Source organism: Microtus pennsylvanicus, chromosome 12 (genome assembly GCF_037038515.1).
Source record: "Microtus pennsylvanicus isolate mMicPen1 chromosome 12, mMicPen1.hap1, whole genome shotgun sequence".
Taxonomy (NCBI): Eukaryota; Metazoa; Chordata; class Mammalia; order Rodentia; family Cricetidae; genus Microtus; species Microtus pennsylvanicus.
Genome location: NC_134590.1, coordinates 33,554,285 through 33,574,259, shown reverse-complemented (window position 1 = coordinate 33,574,259; position 19,975 = coordinate 33,554,285). Strand labels below are relative to the sequence as shown.

The window sequence follows — 19,975 nt, the reverse complement described above, 5'->3', positions numbered from 1 at the left end:
CGTTAGCCCAGGTTTCACATAACTCTGGCTTCACAAGGCTCTCCCTCCGCTGGAAGAGCCGTGCCCCTGCAAACAGCCCACAAGGGACGCATCATTTAAATAAATGTGTTTCTTTGCCCGAACAGAAGTTCAGATAGGCTCGATTATCATTAATTCTGCTCTTTTATTTCCTTTGCGGGCGCGAACACCGAAATCCTGGCCTTTGAAGTGCGGCTGGCGGAGCTGACCCGGGTCCTCCCCGGCGCCGGCTCAGCGGTGCGGGAAGGAGGCGACTGAGAGTGAACTTGTGGCGGCTAGGAGGGGGGTGGAGGGGGTGGGGTGAGGAGCGAAGTGCTAATGCTGGTGATCTTAAAAATCAGGTTATCGGAACCGAATGAATCCCTAGAATCGGCAGCCCAGGAATAAACTGGGTCGGTGCAGAAGCCGAGAGAACACCCGACGACCTCCAGCCTCCGCGCTCGTTTTTAAATGAAACCCGTGAAACTCAACCTGGCCAGCGTGTCCCCTCGCGAGCTGGCGTGCGTGGACGAAGGAGGGACCGTAGCCTTAGTCGTCGTTCTGCGGGTATTTCCTGGCTACGTGACAGCTAGGTGTGTTTGGGGGGTGGGGGAGAAGGGAGGGTGATTGTTTCCCTTCGGGTCACCGCCTAGTCCGGGGGGAGCGTTGTGGGTGGGGGAGGCGGGGAGACGCGCGTGAACCTGCGGGTGTCTGGGACCGCACCACGGTGCGTCCGCTGTGATTAGCTCGCGCGGCGACCCCGGAGGGCGGACTCTCCTCACCCGCGTGTCTCCTCCTCCCTCTGCCTTTTTAAGGGACGCCCTGCAGGCAGAGCTGTCAGCCACCCCAAGTTCTCTGCACTTGGTCGCGGCTAGGCTGTCTCCGGCCCGCGTGACAGTCAGGGGCCGGAGCTGAGTTAGCAGCCGGTCCCCGGGCTGCACGTGGGGAGACAACTACCCGCATCAGTCCACGATCGGGACGCTGCCCGGCCTTGTGGTTGTTAGTCCGGGGCGCGAGTTAGACGGCCCGCGAGGAAAGCGGGAAAGGAGGCGGCCCGGGCCCGGGTGTTCCTAGCGCGATGAGCGGGGCCAAGGGCGGCCGCTGCTTCCGTTGCGGCCTCCGCGGTAGCCTCCCTTGCACCCTGATCCCCTCGCCCTCGCGCACCATGCTATCCTTCTGCCAGCGGAGTCCGTGGCGCAGCCCGCTCCTCCTGCCCCGCCGCTGCTAACCCACGAGAGAGCGTTCTCGACCGCCGGGTCAACTGGCAGCGCAGTGCCGGGAGGGAGGCGGAACCGTGGTCCCCGGAGCCCCAGCTCCGCCCTCCGACTCTCCAACTGCCACCAGGCGCGGGGCGACGATGGGGGCGCTGCTGGCGCTCTGTTTCCTCGTGGGCTTGCTGCGCTGTGGCCCGGCGGACGCACAGCAGCCTGGGGAATACTGCCACGGCTGGGTGGACACTCAGGGCAACTATCACGAGGGTTTCCAGTGCCCCGAGGACTTCGACACGCAGGACGCCACCATCTGCTGCGGCTCGTGTGCGCTGCGCTACTGCTGCGCTGCAGCCGACGCCAGGTTGGAGCAGGGCGGCTGCACCAACGACCGCGGAGAGCTGGAGCATCCCGGCATTACCGCGCGTAAGTGCGGCTCCCCGGCACGGAATAGCCGTGTCCACCAGACACAGACATGCTTTACTAGCTCGGGGCGCAAAATGAACTCCGCTGGGTCTAGGGATTCAGAAAGGGTGGATGACCGCATTCAGATTAGGGAATACTTTTGCTTTGCAGTTTGGATCCCAGCTGCACGTGGTCTGCGCGGTTCGGCCCTAGGGAAAGTTTGCTAGGGATTGCAGGGACTGTAGGGCTGGCGTGCACCTGGTGCTCCTGGAGAAGACAGCTGGAACTAGCCTGGGTTTTCGTGGGCGTTCTGGTCAGGAAAGGCAATGAAGGCGATTGTGGTCAACAGCCGAAATCCGTTCGTAGGCAGCTTTCTTTTCTTTTTTTCCTTTCCTTTCCTTTCCTTTCCTTTCCTTTCCTTTCCTTTCCTTTCCTTTCCTTTCCTTTCCTTTCCTTCCCCTCCCCTCCCTTCCCTTCCCTTCCCTTTCCTTCCCCTTCCCTTCCCTTCCCCTTCCCTTCCCTTCCCCTCTCTCGCTTTCTTTTTTTTCTTTCTTTTTTTCTTTTTGTCGAGTGTTAACATTTCCTCACTCTTCCAAACTCCCTTTATTTCTTTACATCTATTACCTAACTCTCTGGCCCAGCCCCCATTGTCATGCTTTTCAGAAACACCCAAGTCTTCGAGGTAGGGATTTAAAATTCAGGGTCATAGGGCTTTCTCAGGGCCCCCTATTCTCACGTCGGAAAACACGGGTCAAATTTCCGCTCACTTGCTCACTTAAAAGGTGAATAAATCACTACCCCAAGCAGAGGAAATTTACACCTTGAAAAAAGTTTTCCACTTGAATTGGAACATTAGGGAAACCTTTTACAGCTCAAGGCGATGGTTTTACGGCTAGGAAACCCGAGAAGTGTGGAGCTGAGAGCTGGTGACTCCCCTGGACTGGGAGGCAGCGGCCTGGAGCCTGCACACTGAGAGCCTGAGAAATGCAGGGAGAGGGACCGGAGTCTCAATCCCCAAATGACAACCCAGAGGAAAGGGGGTCAGCGAATTTCATTTCGGTGGTTGGGGGAGGGTGTTAACATTTCCAGTCCTGAGGACATGGGAAGTAGTTTCCAGACTATTTCCTGGAAAGCGGGAACTCTGGGCTATCATGGCCTGTTGGTCAACTAGACTTCTCTGCTGGTTCCCGGTCCTGGTCCTGTACTTGGGACAAGATAAGCCAGCCTCCTCCGGGGAGCGGTGGGTGGGGCTCCAAAAGAGAGAGCAGAGGATTGGAGTACTCTCACCATTTAGTGACTCTGAGATCAGGCCAAACCAGATGGAGAGTGGCTTTGTCTCCTGCGAGCAGTTTAACCTCTGGTGACTTAACTACACCGAGCCACTTCTCGAATTTAAGATGGGCATATTGCCATCGGAGAATCAGTTTATTGATGAAACCAGCATGCAGCTGCTTGGCACAGGGCACAGGTCTTGCAGGTCACTTTTGCCCCGCCTTGTACACCTCTGTTACTTAAGTGGGGGGGGGGGGGCATAAGGGACACTGTAGAACTAACTGAGCATCTCTGGAAAAGTAAACAGCATTCTGATTTGTATCTGTATCCGGATAAGAGCGAGTTTCTATCTCTCATGGTCTCCGTGGTAAGACCAATCAGATACAGAAAGCCGGCACAAGGGCCTTGGTTGACTCAGGGTTTTTTCTGCAGCCCAGAAGCTGGAGGCTGCCTCTCAGTGATTCATTGACACAGCGAAGCCACCGGAGCAGCTGCCCCATTGATACCTCTAGGGGGAAAAGTCTTATTTCTATCTTTCCTTTAGAAATGGAAGCAAACTAGTTTGCTGTCTGAGGGATGCATTTAGAAAAAGTCTGGTTCACCACTACTAAGAATTGCACGTTGTTCTGCCTGTGGGTGGGAATGCAGAGGCAGAGGTATGGCTCCTGGAGTCAGGACTGGTGGTTTGTGAGGTAGTGGGAGATGCAGTAAATTGGGGCTCCCTGTGGACCTCTTTATATATCTCTAGAGACTTGTAACACCCGGGGCTTCCTTCAACAGGCCTGCTTTTCTTTTCTTAGACTGGAAACATTTGGACAGAAGATAGATTGTCAGTCCACGAGTTGGATTAGGCTCTTAAGTGTCCCACCATGATAGATAGAACTCCTAATACACATCCACGGTGACCCTCAAACTCAGCTTTTCCCTTTAGTGCATGAACAGGACGACAGACTGGTCATTTCTGACTTCCAGACATTTAATATGACTGCTAATTGCTAACAGTGGCAACAGTATCAGTTGAACATTCCAACATCATAGTTTGCGATTCGGAGATTGCCAGTCACATGCTTTGAGAAGCTGAGCAGTAGCGGTAACGAACCTTCGGGCCTCCCACATCTAAGATGCTAAAGCAGAGACTAAGGGTATGAGTGACCTTTACCCAGCATTTGTGTGTGTCTGTTGTTTGCCTTTTAGAGCCTGTCTACGTCCCCTTCCTGATCGTCGGCTCCATCTTCATCGCCTTCATCATCTTGGGCTCTTTAGTGGCTATTTATTGCTGCACCTGTTTGAGACCCAAGGAGCCCTCCCAGCAGCCAATCCGCTTCTCACTCCGCAGCTACCAGACAGAGACCTTGCCCATGATCCTCACCTCCACCAGCCTCAGAGCGCCTTCCAGGCAGTCCAGCACAGCCACCAGCTCCAGCTCCACAGGGGGCTCTGTCCGGAGGTTCTCCTTTGCCAGGCCTGAGCCAGGCTGCCTGGTACCCTCATCACCCCCTCCTTACTCTACTGGCCATGCCATACACCTAACCCAGCCGTCCGGTTTCCTGGTGTCACCCCAGTATTTTGCCTACCCTCTGCAGCAGGAACCCCCATTACCTGGGAAGAGCTGCCCGGATTTCAGTTCCAGTTGATGGGTGGTGGCTGTGAATAGGCCCGTATGGTGAAGTAGGAGCCAGGTGGGATGTTGCTACTCTGGCTGAGTCGCCCGCACTTTTGAGGAAATTTGTGGTAACCTATCACGATTGTGGAAGAGAGGTCCAGAAAGACACAGCACTTTTTGGTCTTGAAGTCCTTGGCTACCAACGAGATCTGACTTTGCAAACATGGTGAACGCTACAACGTATTCATCTTTGGTTAAAATATTCGGCAGTTTGATGTTCTGTTTTCAGGCTGAAGGAAAATATCTCACTGGACAGTTCAGCTATCCTTTGTAGAAAGGTGTCCTATGTTCCTTTTCCTGTGTTGACTGAATTATAATTACAAATATATTCATAAATAAGGAAGGAAACACACTTAATTGTAATTATAAAGGTTCACTTAAAATTTAATTGTTAAGTAAACTCGAGGAGCCAGTGAACCACCTATTTATGATTTGGGGAGTAATCTAACCATAAGTAATATTAGTAGGATGAGAACATTTACTTCTTAAATTAATAACAAATTTTGTTTAAAACGCAAGAGTTTTCTTTTTCCAAAATACAAGGTGTCAGTAACCACACGGGACAACTATAGTTTTAAATATAGACTCAGACATTCGCTGTTGCACAGGTTCTGTGTAAAATCACTTCCCCTGCCAACCCGGGGGAATATTTATTGCAGACTTTTTGTTCAGCAATATTAGTGTTTAAAAATAAAAGTTGGACAGTTGGGTCTTAAAAATTTATTTGTAAAAAGAGCTATATATAAATGTGAAGATTTGTAATTTAACTCACTTACCACATTGACAGCACTAATTATCTAGAAGTCACACTGTAACTTCTGTGGACGTCAAAGGCCATCTGTTAGGGGAGCCATCGAGGAATCCACAGTTTCTGTGCTACTGTGTATGTGATGTCTGGTGATTACACAGATGGACCAGGCTAGAATAAATACATTTCTCTGGTTTCCTGAACTCTATTTGAGATTTTCAAATCAAAGTTTTCAGTGTATACTCTTGGTGGCAATTCAGTTCTTTGCTGCCTAATAAGAGAAGGTATCTTTATCCCATATGTCAGAATGAAGGAAAGCATTGTCTTCGTCAGAACTTACGAAAGCTGCAGAGGTCAGTTCTTACAGAGATCTCAGAAAACAGGCTGTTTGTGGTACACACGCACACGCGCACACACGCGCGCGCACACACACACACACACAGTCGCATGGCCTGTAGAGTTTGAGCATCTTGACATTTTTCATAGGAATCTGAAGTTCTGTCTTTTGTAACACACAGAAGACGTGACACTGCTCGTCCTGCCCAACGTGGGGTCCGGCCGACCCTTCAGGCTGGACACCTGCCCGTTCCCAGTGCCTTGCCTGTTCCTCATGTGACCCATCTCCTTCGCTGTCACCCCGATGGTGCAGTTGGAGAGTCTAGCTTATGGGAGTCTATTGTCACCTATCACCTTCGGTAGCTCTGCCCAGCGTCAACAGAGGTAGGCTTCCGCCCTACGAGGGTGAATTGGCTTCCTTGCTTTCCAGTTGAGGATCAGAGGAAACTAGTTTGAAGACGTGCCTCCTCTGCCAGGAAGTTAGAGCTGTGCCAACTTCTAGCCTCTTCTCTTTCCTACATGCAAATGTGGTCTTTCTCCCAAGTATTCAAGATTACACGAGACCACTACAGAAGCAGCTGAACGTAAAGAACAGATTTTCGAGACTGTGCTCATGTCTGATACATGTCTCTATCATTAGGCTGGTTGTAGCCATGTCTGCCCTAACATCTGCCAAATTCCTACTACAGTGCCGAGTAGGTGTGTATTAACTTACCCCGTGCTCCAAACACATTATAATCACCATAGTACGGCCTTGGAAGTGGAGGCAGAGGAGTGTTGGGCAGTTTTCTACAGCTCAGTAATACTGGAGTTGCTGTGTAGAGTTGGCTCAAACACCAGGACCCCATCTGCTTTGAACATTTTTTTTTTTTGAGATAAGGTGTCCCTACAACAAGGCTGGTCTAGAACTCACAATCCTGCCTCGTCAGCTCTCCCCAGACTTGTGTGCTGGGGTTATGGGTATGTCTCACATAACGGACGTGGGTGTGCTCTTATATGCTGATTCTGAGGGCAGTGAATGTTTTTTACTTTGTAATCTCTTTAGTTGTCAAAAAATGAATTTCATGGGTAATATACCTGTGAGGAAGGGAGGGGTGGAAGGAGGGAGAGAGGGAGATAGAGGAAGAGAGGAAGGGAGAAAAAAGGGGGGGGGGAGAAGGGAACCTATTAGACATTGTCAAAGCTTCAGCAGATTACTAAGGACTCAGAGCCAATCCTTTATGCAGAGTCACAGTGAGGGGACTGAGCCAGTCTCACCTTCCCATGCCCACTTTCAGAGTCGGCTAGAGGGTGAAATGCCCTCTCCTCTGCCCACTTTCAGAGTCGGCTAGAGGGTGAAATGCCCTCTCCTCTGCCCACTTTCAGAATAGGCTAGAGGGTGAAACGCCCCCACCCACGCTCAGTTTCAGAGTCTGCTAGAGAATGATATGCCCCCCGTGTTCAGTTTCAGAGTCGGCTAGAGAGTGAAATGCCCCCTCCCATGCCCACTTTCAGAGTCTTGCTAGAGGGTGGAAACGTCCCCTCCTATGCCAAGCGGGATTCTAGTTCCTCAGTGGCTGTACTTTCCTTTTCTTGCTGTTTTGGAGAGCAGAACACACTCTTTAGGCACACTGATGTTGAGGAATTTGTGGAGGGTTCACATCTAGATTTCCCTGCAGGATTCTCCAGCCAATCAACTGGCCATATAGTATTTAAAATTAGGATGATACTGTGTACGTACCTCACTGTTATGTGGCATTCAGTGACATGGAATCATATGCTCATGTACTTGGTATCTTTGCACAGGTCTTCTCCTTGGAAGCTAAGCGACTGCTAATATTATTAATATTACTATGATCTTATCATAGTAAAGCCATCCCATGGCAATTTCTAGACATGTCCTATTTAACAAACCTTTGAATGGCATTCTTTACCTTTGGGTCTAGCTCTGTGTGAGAGACTGAGAACACCAAGGGGAATAAATGCAGTTCTGATTCCAGAAGTCACTCCACTGCATTACTGCCCAAAGCACAGCAGCTAATACTCGAGAAGAGGCATTGTGGGTGCTTTCACGAAAGAAGCACTGTTGGCATCAGGAGTGTGGCTCAGTGGATAATGTACTTGGACAAGCCTGCATGCCCGAATGCGTCCACGTAAATGCTGAACCTTGTATTTCCAGCTCCCTACGAAAGTAAGGATGGATCCCTGGCAAGCCAGATAGCTAGACCAGCAAAATCAGTGAGCCCTAGCTTCCCCTGAGGGGCCCTGCCTCAATGAATAAGGTAGAGGGCAGTCAAGGAAGACTCCTGATATCAGCCCTGGGCTTCCACATGCACACTCCCACACAAATGTGAACCCTCCCCTCCCAAACACCAATACCACACATACACATGTAAAAAGAAAAAAAAAAACAGAGGGGCATTGCTATTGTCCCTTCTCCCTGGGAGCTCACAGTCAGGTAGGGGAAGGTAAGTCTTTGAGTCAGTGCTTAGGACTCACCGTAACTGCAGGCATGACGGGAATGCAGGATACATGGAAAGAGACCACATACTCGTACTGAGGGCCTGTTGTAGACACAAAGAAATGTGGAAATGTGTGGAGGGTTTGAGTGAGGAAGACTAGCGGGGGCAGTAGAGAAGAGTGATGGAATTTGAGGCAAGAAGATCTATGAAGGAAAAGAACCAGGGACATCTAGGGACAGATTAGAACTCTTGAACATCCATGTGACTGGATACACACCAAGTACAAGTGGCAGTCTTGAAAGATTTTGTAAGGGACTGTGAGTCCTCATATTTTCCGTTTTGGACAGTTAGACATGAAGGGTCAAGTCATCTGACATCTCCGAGGACAAGATAGCCATATCCCACCACCACAAGATACAGGGGCAAGTTGTCTGGTTGAAATTTTGTTTTCATGAAGAATTTGAATTCTAGCATCCTCAAATTATGATTATTGTGAAAACTAGAACTCTAGGAAACTAGAACTTTGAAATATGGTTGTTTGTATGGTTACATTTATTAAGCAATGCATATTTCTCAAGAGCTTTCTATGCTCTGATGTTGAATCTTCTTTCATTTGAAGTAGGACAGTTATATGCTTGTCTAGCAGATGGAGAAACCAAGGCAGGAAGGTTAAACAGAATGTCCCAGGGCAAGAGACAAGGGCAAGAGAGTTAAGATCTGTGTCCCAGGAAGTCAGCTTTAAAATTCTATGTTCTTTATGAGCATAGCCTAGAAGGTCCAAGTTTCTTAGGAAAACAGTTCAACATATTTCTCAGAAAATCCACTGGGGGAATTGACGAGTTTAATAGGGTCATGCATGTCCTATAGCATCAGGGGTCATATATGTAGACTGTACTACAGTATAAGAACATGAAATAAAGCATAAAAAGAAGTATTAAATGATAAACATTTTACCCTTGGGGCTGGAGAGATGGCTCAGCGGTTAAGAGCACTGACTGCTCTTCCAGAGGTCCTGAGTTCAATTCCCAGTAACCACATGGTGGCTCACAACCATCTGTAATGAGATCTGGTGCCTTCTTCTGGCCTACAGGCAGGATACTGTATAAATAATTAAATTAATAAATCTTTAAAAAAATTACCCTTTACATGTGAGAAACAGGAGACACCACCAGAACGTGGTTTGGCAGGACTTTTAAGCCTTATGTCTGCTTGGGTTTCTGGCTTTTGCAGAAAAGAGGTTTTGGGCCATTTGCTTCACGGCTCATTTTCTCGTTTGTAAAATGGAAGAGTTAACAGTTCTCATTGCTTTGGATTTTCTGGGTAGGAAGAACCACTGTCTTAAATCACTTGCATTCTAGTAGAGAGGGAGCGGGGTACTAAATTAATGTGTGTACACAGAGCAGGTGAAGAGCCCTGGAGTACGAACAGAGGACCAATTGCTGTGGGATGGCAGGCACCACCATGGGACAGAGAACAGAATAATATCTTGATAACTTATGACCCCTTGACAGGTGGCCAGATTTCTGTCGTCGCCTATTATTGCTCCAGCATGTGGGGTACTGTGATTATTGTTAGTCACCTTCCAGCTCTGGGACAGGATAGTTGAGGTTAAACTTCAGGATATAAGGTTTATTTGAGCTCACGGGTTTGGAGGCTCTGTTTGCTTTGGGCTCATGCTGGGGCAGCATGCCATCATCATCGCCAGAACATGTAGGAAGCGAAGCTGCATCCTTCGCGAGCCAAGGGGAGAAGCAGGATTGAGGAAGGGCCAGTCATCCAATCCCCTGTGAAAGCCTGTGTCCAAACATCTTCCGGTAGGCCCCGCCTCCCAGGGGTACCACTCTGTGTACCAAGCCTTTAACACATGGGCCCAAAACACTGCATGGGTTAGACATTCATTTTATCATATGCTATAGAAAACATATCTAACAGAGTTAGATTGCTTTATTATACATTCTAGAGACAACTTATTATACTTCTAATTGCCTAAATGGATAGGTTGTTTCCCTCTTATTTCTTCTATCCACTTATTCTTTTTTTGGTGTTAGGAGTTGTATGTCACATTATCAGATTGATTTGAACCCACAGGAAAATTTTCTCTAAAATGAGATAAATAAAAGGCTTCCTGAAAATACATCCAGTCACAACCAGGAATCTGATACGTTACACTGAGCTGGCATTAGTTTACTTTTTAAATTTCATATATGTTTAAAAAAAACAAGAATTCACAGGCATGTTATTACGGGAGCTAGGTGTTAACATACAATTATGTACCTGACTATTTAAAACTGCAGTTAGACATTCATTATTAGTGGAATTATTTCAACAGAATGTTTCTTTCAGTTGCTACCCAGTTTGTACTTAGAGGTAATAAAGACCAAATGTTATAAAGTATTTCATATTTTCCAAAGTCTTTTTATGAGTTTACTTGTAAAGCTATCTAGCCTCGGAAGACCTTTCTTCATTAAATTGAGGTGCCTATGTTACAGCCCTGGTAGCTTTAGGTTAGAGATGCTGTGAGCATGGGAAAGCAGACTTTAAATGGGGATGACATACTGAATTTATGACGTTATATTTCAGTTTGCTGTTGCCTATGGTAACAGTAGAAGGCATCTTAAATCAAGGCATCAGTATCAACACACACTTTTTTTTTTAAAGGGGAATGACAGTTAAGTGTGTAAGTTATAACAGGATTCAGAGATAACTTTCCATCAAGCACTTTACTGAGGTTTTGCATGAAGACCCACCTCGGGGTGCCTCAGAAGGTATGTGGGAGAGGACAGGGGCTCCCAACAGCCAATCAGACACGACCACAGTATAATCAAATCAGATACTTTCCAATTTGTCATGCCCAGTACCTCTGTATCAAGAAATCCTATTTCTGCACTTAATCAAACTGCATCTTCATTGGGTGCGCTTCTACTAAATGATTCTTATTTCTGAAAAAAAAAATTATCCTTATTTCTGGTGTTTCCCTGAACTTTTGGCCAATTTTATTATTTTATGGTTCCATCTTTCAAATGCTATTATCTAAACTTGGCCACCCCTCTCTCTCTCCCACCCTCCCTCCCTCTTTAAAGTGGGTTTAGAAAACCTATGAAATTCATCCAACACAAAAGGACAGAGAGTGGAGTGAACTATTGACTGGCAAGCTGGTTTAAAATGCAGAGATACGTGGGAGACGTTTCTAAACAATAAAGTCAAAATACGATAACTTTCCAAAAAATAATTCTCCGCTAATCACACAGACCACCCGCCTATCAAGTCAGAGCTAGTTTTATATTTCACTTAGCTGAATGAAGTGGATTAAATATAGCTGTAAACAAAATGTGAAGGAACTATCAGGTGGCCGCACTGTCTCAGACTGAACTGCTTTACAAAACGACGTAATTTCTAAAAGTAGCAATGAAAACTTCAGCCAGTGCCTTTATGTAATGGTAAAGTTTATTTTGTTTTTAATAACAATTAGAGGACAAATGTTTAAAATTTGCAGTTTAAAACATGCACATCCACAAAAGGCCAAGGACACGGAACAGTGCATAGAAACGGAGTTTACTCAACGCTAGTAACTATTTATAAACACTAAGGTACACAAACCTGAGAGAACCACTCTAAGCACAGATTCGACACTCCCCACTCACGCAGCGCCACAACCTCTACAGCAGTTTCGGCAGGAATGGCTTTTCCACAGAGCTGAGCATCGGTGTAACCTCTCATAGCTGCCTTTCGAGGCTGCCTTCTAACTTTAACGTGACCCACTCGGGGAAGTGAAAACTGAAGCCGGGAGAGGCCAACAAGTGGTGCTCACTGCAGTTATGGCTTCTAGTCTGTGACTGGGAATAAAGACAATACTCTGTCCACAGCGTTGCCGCAGCGAACTTACCCGTGGAAAGCTGCTGCTAAGTCAGAATCAGTACATATGCAATCCAGCTTTCTTCCTATTTAGGGAAGATTCATTTGCTGAGAAGTTTCATGAACTTTCTAAAGAAAAGATCTTAGAGGCAAGCCAAACAGAAGATCCAATTAAATAAAAAGATTCTGTTGAATAACCCATTTACTAAAAAAAAAAAAAAAAAGTTGTGTGGAGGACCAATTAATTTATCCATTGACTATTAAATTCTAGTTAGGCCATGATAAGGTTTTATAAGACAGAAATAAATATCGAGATTTTTTTTTTTTACAAAAGCCATGCATTTGCCTGGATCACTTTAAATATTAAGTCATGCAAACCACAAACCTATCAAAAACTAAACAAAACAAACACACACAGAAACAAAAACTTAAACACCTGTTGTTTTACAGAAAAAAAATCAATAAGAGACATGGAAAGCATTTATTTCCTTTTCTCCAAAATTTAACTTACATTCCACCTTAATAGCTGTTGAGGATTAAGTAAAACACAGCAAAGTCTAACTGAGTTTCACAAGTGCTTTATTTTAATCTGAGAAACACCAGGCTGTGGTATGTTTAAGAGGCCGTCCAGAAATACTCATCATTACAAAGCATTTCTGAGGCACGGTGTCACATGGGGTGACTGTAAGCAACGGACAGAAGGAATTCCACGTACGTGGTTACCACAGTATGCATGAGTGAGATGTTTTCTTGATGAATTTTGTAGTTTACTTATTAGACTAAAGATTCATTCCATGAAACACTTTTAAGACCCGGAGCCATCAAACAACCCGCCACAGGACGAGCAGGTAGCGTTGCGATAGCTCCGCGCTGTTCTAAGAGGATGTCCCTCTCTATCGCTCTCTGGCTAGCGTTCCCTTTCTGAGAGGGTGTTCTTCAGTGCCGGCGTATGAGCGTGGCACTGAGTGTGGCACAGATTAACCTGTGAGTATCATCCCAGCCCTCTGGGATGCTGAATTGAAAAATCAGAATATATAATTAGATGTGGGGATGACATGCTGGTCGTTTTCGAGAATTCGTTCTGCCTGTTGGGAAGGAAACGCCTGACTGATTCTCTTCGATGACAACACAATGCATGGCTCCCTTAGCTGGCAGTATCCCTTCATCTGCCTGTGAACTTTCCAGCAAGTTCTCTTTGCTGTCGATGCACGCGGAGCGCTGAGGGGAGTGCCAGCCAAGAAACACACTTACCAGGTTCAAATTTCCCCCGCTCCTGAGAACACTGCTTTCCCGCTAATACCTTCTACGGTATAGTATCTCTCAGGGTGCGAGGCACCAATGATTTTTCCATGTATATCTAGCACATAGAGAACCCATGCTATAGATTCCTGGGTCTCTTCCAGAAGCAATGAAGAAACTCCCAGCTTTTCGATGCTAGAGTAATGAGGCTTTTCTGCTATAAATAGTCTTTTCTGGAGTGTAAACATTACAAAGCAGTCATGTCAGCATTTACTAAAGCCCCTAAAGGGGACTTTTTAAGGTGGAGTTACATATTGTTTCTTTGAGCAAGCATAGGTTTAAAGTCACTTTGAATGCAGTCTTTTAAATCCCAGTAAAACCATGAACTTTTCTCCCACCTAACAATGGTTAGAAACTCCAGAGTATCAAGTCTCTATAAACTCACTGCATCAACAACTCTCTGTTTCAAGCTGTTGCTCCCCTGCTCTCCCCAGCCTAAGGGACAGGGAGACTGACTTGATGTCCATTGTTTAAACACAGGATGCGGGAATGAAAGGGAATACAGAGTTTCATTTCAGGAAATGCTGTGTACTGATTAACCACGAGGAATCTCACGTGGAGGAGTCCCATCGAAATAATTCGTGATACAAGATTAAAAAGAAGACTTTCGATTTCCACGCGGGTGTCAGACCACTGCATTCTCACCCACAATGTGCTGATGGGAGGAATCTGGAGACAGGTGCCGCTAATAATGAGGGCAAAGGGAAGCCATCCCTGGGTAGGCACTCATGTCTGTGGTGTGACCTCAACGGTCACCACTAGGAGGCTGAGGAAAACCCACTCGCCAGACTTAGTTGGTAGAAGGTTCAAGTCTACAGCTTTACAAGGTGAACAGTTCTACGTGTGCAGTTCTGCTAGGCGTTTTGATTCATGGGTTGCTTAGTCTCAGCTCCAACAGGCCGGGTTGGAGATGTGATATGTCCACTCCACTCCCTTTAGAATTATGTGAATGCTTAGAACCTCTCATTTGTAGGGAATGCGGAGACACACTGGTAACTAGCTACACATTTAGAGGAGGAAGAAACAGCCTGATTTTAAATCCAGACTGAGAAAAAGGGGGAAAATAAGGTAAATGGAGGTGTGTGTGTGTGTGTGTGTGGGGGGTAATTCGGAGAATCCCTCTCCTCAGAGCCAGTCCTTGTACACGTTTCAAAGTCTATTTTGCTGGTAACCCACTTAAAGGCAAACAGGCTTTTGAATAAAAGGCAGAAGAGTTTGTTTCGATCTCTGAAGTGTATCTGAAAACTAGAACTCCCTTTATCTCTGAAGATGAAAAAAATACTGTAAAAACTGTAGAAAACTGGGTGTGGTTTTTAAACAGCCCCTTCACCTTTTATTGTTGGTAGCAAAATAGGCATTTGTCAGGAGATTTCATGGAAATGCCAAGACAAATGAGCATGGACATCTTTTTGAAAGTGCACCAGCAAGCCCTGTTCGCGGTGAGAAGTAGTCACGGACTGGACGGTTTCCCGGAGTAGGATAGGTGTTTCCTTAACACCAGGCAAATGCGCTATTTATCTGTTTCCTGTCAATAAGCGGAGCGTGACTCACTTTGGGAATTGCCGGCCCAGTGAGCTGCGAAATAATTTTCAGGCTTAAGCATATGGGTAGTTACGGTCACACCAACTCTGTCACACATCCCATCTCCAGTGGGAACACATGGTGAGGACAAACGGAACACAGGACGAAAGCCGAGCCCTACGCACATGACAAGAAGCCCATGCATCATCAGCTGGATTGTCCCAGACGTCGAAACAGAAGCTTGGGAAATCCCACAGAAACACGTAAGCATAATTTTCTTAGGAGGGGAAAAAAAATTGAAGACGAAGTGACATCATTCAACACACAGCAGAAGCCAGATTCTTAGGAACATCTAAAGGAGTCTAAAGTTCATCAGAAATGACAGACAATACAGTTTAAAAAAAAAATACCAGTGTTGTAACAAGGGTCACAGGGACATAGGTCCCTCCAACTGGAACAGATACAGAGACAATCGACAGAGAAGCAGCTGTAAGGCCAAAGGTGCAACATCACAGATTTTAGTAGCAAAGGCCTGGAAATGTTCAATTTTTGCAAGTCGCGCTCACATTTGAAAAGTCAAGCAGGCGGATCGTACATGCTGCAAGGAAACTTCCTTTTAGATTTCTGGGCAGTTGACTACTGAGTGAGAAACACACACACCGAACGTCTTTGGCAAACACTTAGCAAGACACTTTTTGACACAAACACTTAATGCCTGGTTCAGAAGTGTTCAGAAGAGCGAATCAAGAATGCTGGTTTGTTTCAGCATGGCCTGAAATCCAAGTCTGGATATCAAGAGACCTCCCCTTAACACCGGTTGAGAGTTGTTTTTTTTAAATGGTTGATTGACTGCTGGCTGAGCCAATGAACTGATAGTTACAGCCCCAGAGGGACAGCTTGTGAACACTGACCTGTCCCGTTTGAGAAAGCCCTCAGGCAAAGACACAAGGCCATTTCCGGTTTAGAAAGCCTTAGTGGGGACTTGAGAACGGCTGAGGGCGATGGTGCATGTCCATGAAGTCCAGCTGTGAGATGAGCTCAGATCCACTTTTCCTCCCCGGGGAGCAGACTGGGATTGGTCAGCAGGTTGTAGCGATGACCTTAGATTGTGACAGCTCTCCTCAGAGACACAGCAGAGCCTGTTGCTGGGGCCTCCTTATCACCACTCATCGGGCCTCTGCTTGGTGGTATCGTAGGCTCTAATCACTTCCGACTGGGAGACGATGCCGTTTTCATCTTGAGAGAAAGCATAGCCGTCTGTAAGTAACGAAAGAACAGACATCGCTTAGTGAACTCACTGGAAATTACCGTTCATTCTGAGGGTTGGCGGTCGGCCGTGGCGAAATGACACATATTTCCCACCTTCAGAAGCAAGGGCACTCATTTTTGACATCTGGAAAAGACAAAAGGTCAGCGAGTTGGGAGAACCAGAGATTGCCAGTGTGGTGCTTAAATTCTGTTTCCCACTCAGCTAGGCAGAGGCTGTCCAATCTCCCTCAGCCCTCTGACCCACACAGCAAGGCTAGTCCCTTCATTTTTGCTTCTCCATGACTGGAGGGGCTCAGAGTCCAATCATGGCACTGGATACATTTTCAGATAGGTGCCAGGTGAGAGAAGGTTCAGTGGGATAGATAGGCGAACAGAGGAATGTATTAATTAGCTTGACTGAATTATTCTACCATGATTGAGCACACAGATAAAAACACTACCCTAGACTCTCTAAATAGATATATGATCATTTCTTAATTAATGCCAATGGAGGAGAAGGGACGAACACACGGAATTGCCAGAGGTGGAGGAGAGGCCTGCTTTCTTTAGGTAACTTTCTCTTTGGTTTCCTCAGTGATGTTTACATGCTCTGAGGGGGTGTGGGGATAGGAGATAATCTCTAGGGGGAATCACTTCTTTGGAAAAGGCCCCTGCCTTATAAAGATCAAGAGCACTATACATGAGCAGAAAGGAAAATAGATTACATGTGGAGACACAAAATAAAAGATATATTACCGACACCAGCAAATTTACTATAGGGCTGTATGTATTATGTTCTCTTTCAGGTCCTTGAAATGTTAAGAGGGTGAGATACCCAATAACTTCTCCTAACTCTAAATATGCATAAATATTTTTGAAGGGGAAAATATATGCTTCCTTGCATTGCCTGAAAGCTGAAAGGACTCTTGTGAAGTTATTCAAGTAGAAAAGATAACAACGCAGAGGCAGCTTTTCAGAGTTAAGATTTATCCCACCGTTTCTTTTCAAGATTTAAGGCTGCAAGGAGTGCGGAGAGAGCATTTTAAAATCCGCCATTCACCGCGAGACGGTGTAGCCCCACGGGCTTGTTAACCAACCGTTTGTTTTTATATACCACCTTGCAAAAATTTTAAACCATTAATTCTAAGTGGTTAAACATGGTGGAAAGATAACACATCGCTCTGATAAATACTGGGATCCACAGAGCACAGAGAATTTAATCAAAACTCTGATACTCACGGAGCAGGTTCTGTTGCAGGGACTCAGAGCGGTACAGATTGACGTGGTTCTTCTTAAAGACATTCTTGAGCAGCTGGGCCCTCTCCGTGAGGCTGTGGAGCAGGCACAGGACGTGTGAAACACAATGTCAACTCAGGGAGCCGGGCTCTCTGCAGGACTACCAGCGGAGCCAGACCGAACAAAAGCCGGCAGTCCAGCAGTCCGACCTGACTCTTTTTTTATTCTACTTTCCCAGATAGCAAATGAGAGTGTGAGCGCTCCCTGCACGGCTAGGGAGCTGTTTTATCTTTAATGATAATCTAGAAAAACTAAGATTTCTTTACCCAGCACCAGTATATCTAAATCAAATGAAATACCGACTCCATTCAACGTGAGTAGTAAAACATTGCCAAATCATCTAAAACCTTGATTGACTCAGTATCCTCAGGACAGAGCTTTTAGGAATTTAAATACAGCGATCTCACCCAGACCGTAGCTTGCTTACACTTTGACATACTCTGATATAAAATGATAGTTTTAGTTATACTAAAAGATGAAAACAATACAAAGTGCAAATAGTATCCCTTTTAATTAGAAAAATTCTATTACCACTCTAATCTGGTTTATGGTATGTCAATTTCATTTTAAAATACGAATTGTTTTTTTTAAAAAAAATAATTATTCTAGATAAAGCAACAAGGAAAACAAAAATCCACGAATGCTTAGCCTGACCTCCACAGAGAGGTCTCCAGAATCAACCGTGGAACTTGCGCGACTCCCACTGTGAGAAATCACACGTCTTCCCTCTACCGCACAGTGGAGTTCCTCATGCACAGGGATTCAAACATTTGCTGCGTGGAGGAATCTGAGCAATTTGGAGACACACTTGCACCTCTTACCAACTGTGCTTTTTCTCTAGTGACTGACTTATTCAATGTTCTTTGACAGCAAAGAACAGTCACCGTGGGAGGAAAGAAGGTGTTTTTGCAGAAGGGAATAGACATGCAAGCGTGTTCTAACAACTGGAAGGACATCGGCTGAAACAAAAAAAAAATCTCTTGTTTTTTTCCTTACTATGCAGCTTTAGTCAAGCTGCTGTAAATAACGCTAGTTCTGTGTTTTGCCATTTTTTTTGAAAGCCCCCAATGGAATTATCTCTATCATATACACAATACACAAAAGAGATCCTTCTCATTGTATAAATGAATTACACAGACATTTAGGCAAAAATCGAAGAAGGAAAATATTTAGAAATGTTGACGTTTGTATTAATCTTTCACATAGTTTTTGAAGCCTAGGGATGTTAACGAGGGCTTATGGACATATTTTATTGTCACTGGGAATTAACTGCATTAAAAGAAGAAAACATATTCATGGGAAGCTTGACCGGCACCGCGGTAGTTGTAAACCTTGGTTTTGCCACACACAAAGGAGAAAGGCTCATCTCTATGAGGTCACTTTCCCTGTCCTCCTCTTTAAATGTTCTAACACCACAGACTGAGAGCCGAAGGCCACCAGGATGGGTAACTCCTTTGGGAAAGTTCGGAGTGCGAGCCTGGGACAATCTGATTCTGTCCGCAGAGCACTATGGACAGGGTGCCTGGCAGTCTCTGCTGTTTGAAGCTGCAATGATTCTAGAAGGCTGGAGGAGGGCAGAGGAGTTTTCGGGCAGCTTCTTCCCCAAATCCCTCCCCCCCTTTTTTTTAGGTTTCAGGCTGGCCTTCCAAAATATATCATACTTTACTATCACAACACCAAAATCTGAAGAAGTCTAGGGACGGACTTTATGTTCTGTATTTCAGTAACTGGAATACAAAGGATGATGCTTTCCCCCGATTTACTTATTTATGTCTTGAGCACCGAGGCGTTCCAGGAAACCTAGCACATCCATCAGGGAAGAGCACAGACTCCGGAGTCCGTCTTTGACTTTCTGAGTCTGCTACTTGTTAACTGGCCCACTGTAGACAAACCTTCCTGGGTATCTCACTTATAATGGAGGATAATACATAACTCTCTGGCAGACAGGCAGGCAGGGTCTAACGGCTTGACAGCAGAGAGATTGACACTTAGGAAGCACTCAACAAATGCTGGTCCCTCCCACTCCTGTCCCCCAGAAGCCAGGGATTATTAGAAAAAGTGCTTTATAAGACTCACTTTTGATGCCTTGGTTTGTACTTAACCTTGGCTCGGTGGGAGAGAACCGCCGCTATACATGAGTTTTAAGTCCTCATGCCCCCTTCCTACCTCACTGCTAAGAAAACAAATAGGTTTTTGTTGCTCTGCTCTTTCCTTGGTGACTCTGTTTTCTGCCTCCTCCAGAATATAAATGCCATCTACAGGAGGGTGCTTAGCAAATTAGAAGTGATGGTGAGTTGGATTTCCCTGGCCTTATTCTACCCACGGGAAACAATTTATTATTTCAAAGTTGACGCAGTTTTATGTCACCCATGTTTATGGGGGACTAAGATTACCATCAGGTCCCATTATAAAATATGTGGATAACATGTTAACAAATAAGTATACTAAAAGTTTAGTTTTTTTGGTTGGATAACTCAGCGTGGCAGAAGAGAGAGGGCAAAGGATCAAGATGTAGCCTTACTAAAACCACATCTAGTACAATTCTTAGGCAGTAGTTCTCTTAATCCTGTAGGTCTCTTATTTACATACCAAATCTGCAAATTCCAAGTTCGTTTAATGCAATCACACAGTAACTACTATTTAAACACTGTTGCTTTATATTTCCAACTCATTACAATGTTGTAACTTA

The 19,975-nt window shown here is 45.7% G+C and overlaps 2 protein-coding genes across 7 annotated transcripts in view; one reads left to right on the top strand and one right to left on the bottom strand.

Annotated features, from left to right (window-relative positions):
* Positions 1–820: 820 nt before the first annotated feature.
* Shisa3 (shisa family member 3) lies at positions 821–5,789 on the top strand. Its single transcript, XM_075942827.1, has 2 exons — positions 821–1,631; positions 4,077–5,789. Exons 1-2 carry the CDS (start codon positions 1,355–1,357, stop codon positions 4,514–4,516), a joined length of 717 nt encoding a protein of 238 aa, XP_075798942.1. The 5' UTR covers positions 821–1,354; the 3' UTR covers positions 4,517–5,789.
* A 5,703-nt stretch (positions 5,790–11,492) lies between these two features.
* Atp8a1 (ATPase phospholipid transporting 8A1) overlaps positions 11,493–19,975 on the bottom strand; it is a 209,148-nt gene continuing 200,665 nt past the window's right edge. For all 6 annotated transcript variants that reach the window (XM_075943172.1, XM_075943171.1, XM_075943169.1 and 3 more), the window contains 2 exons: positions 17,230–17,321; positions 11,493–15,999 (listed from right to left, as the gene is read on the bottom strand). In XM_075943172.1, the coding sequence (XP_075799287.1) occupies positions 15,902–15,999; positions 17,230–17,321 (190 nt within the window). In that variant the 3' untranslated portion in view covers positions 11,493–15,901. The remainder of the gene's footprint in view (positions 16,000–17,229; positions 17,322–19,975) is intronic.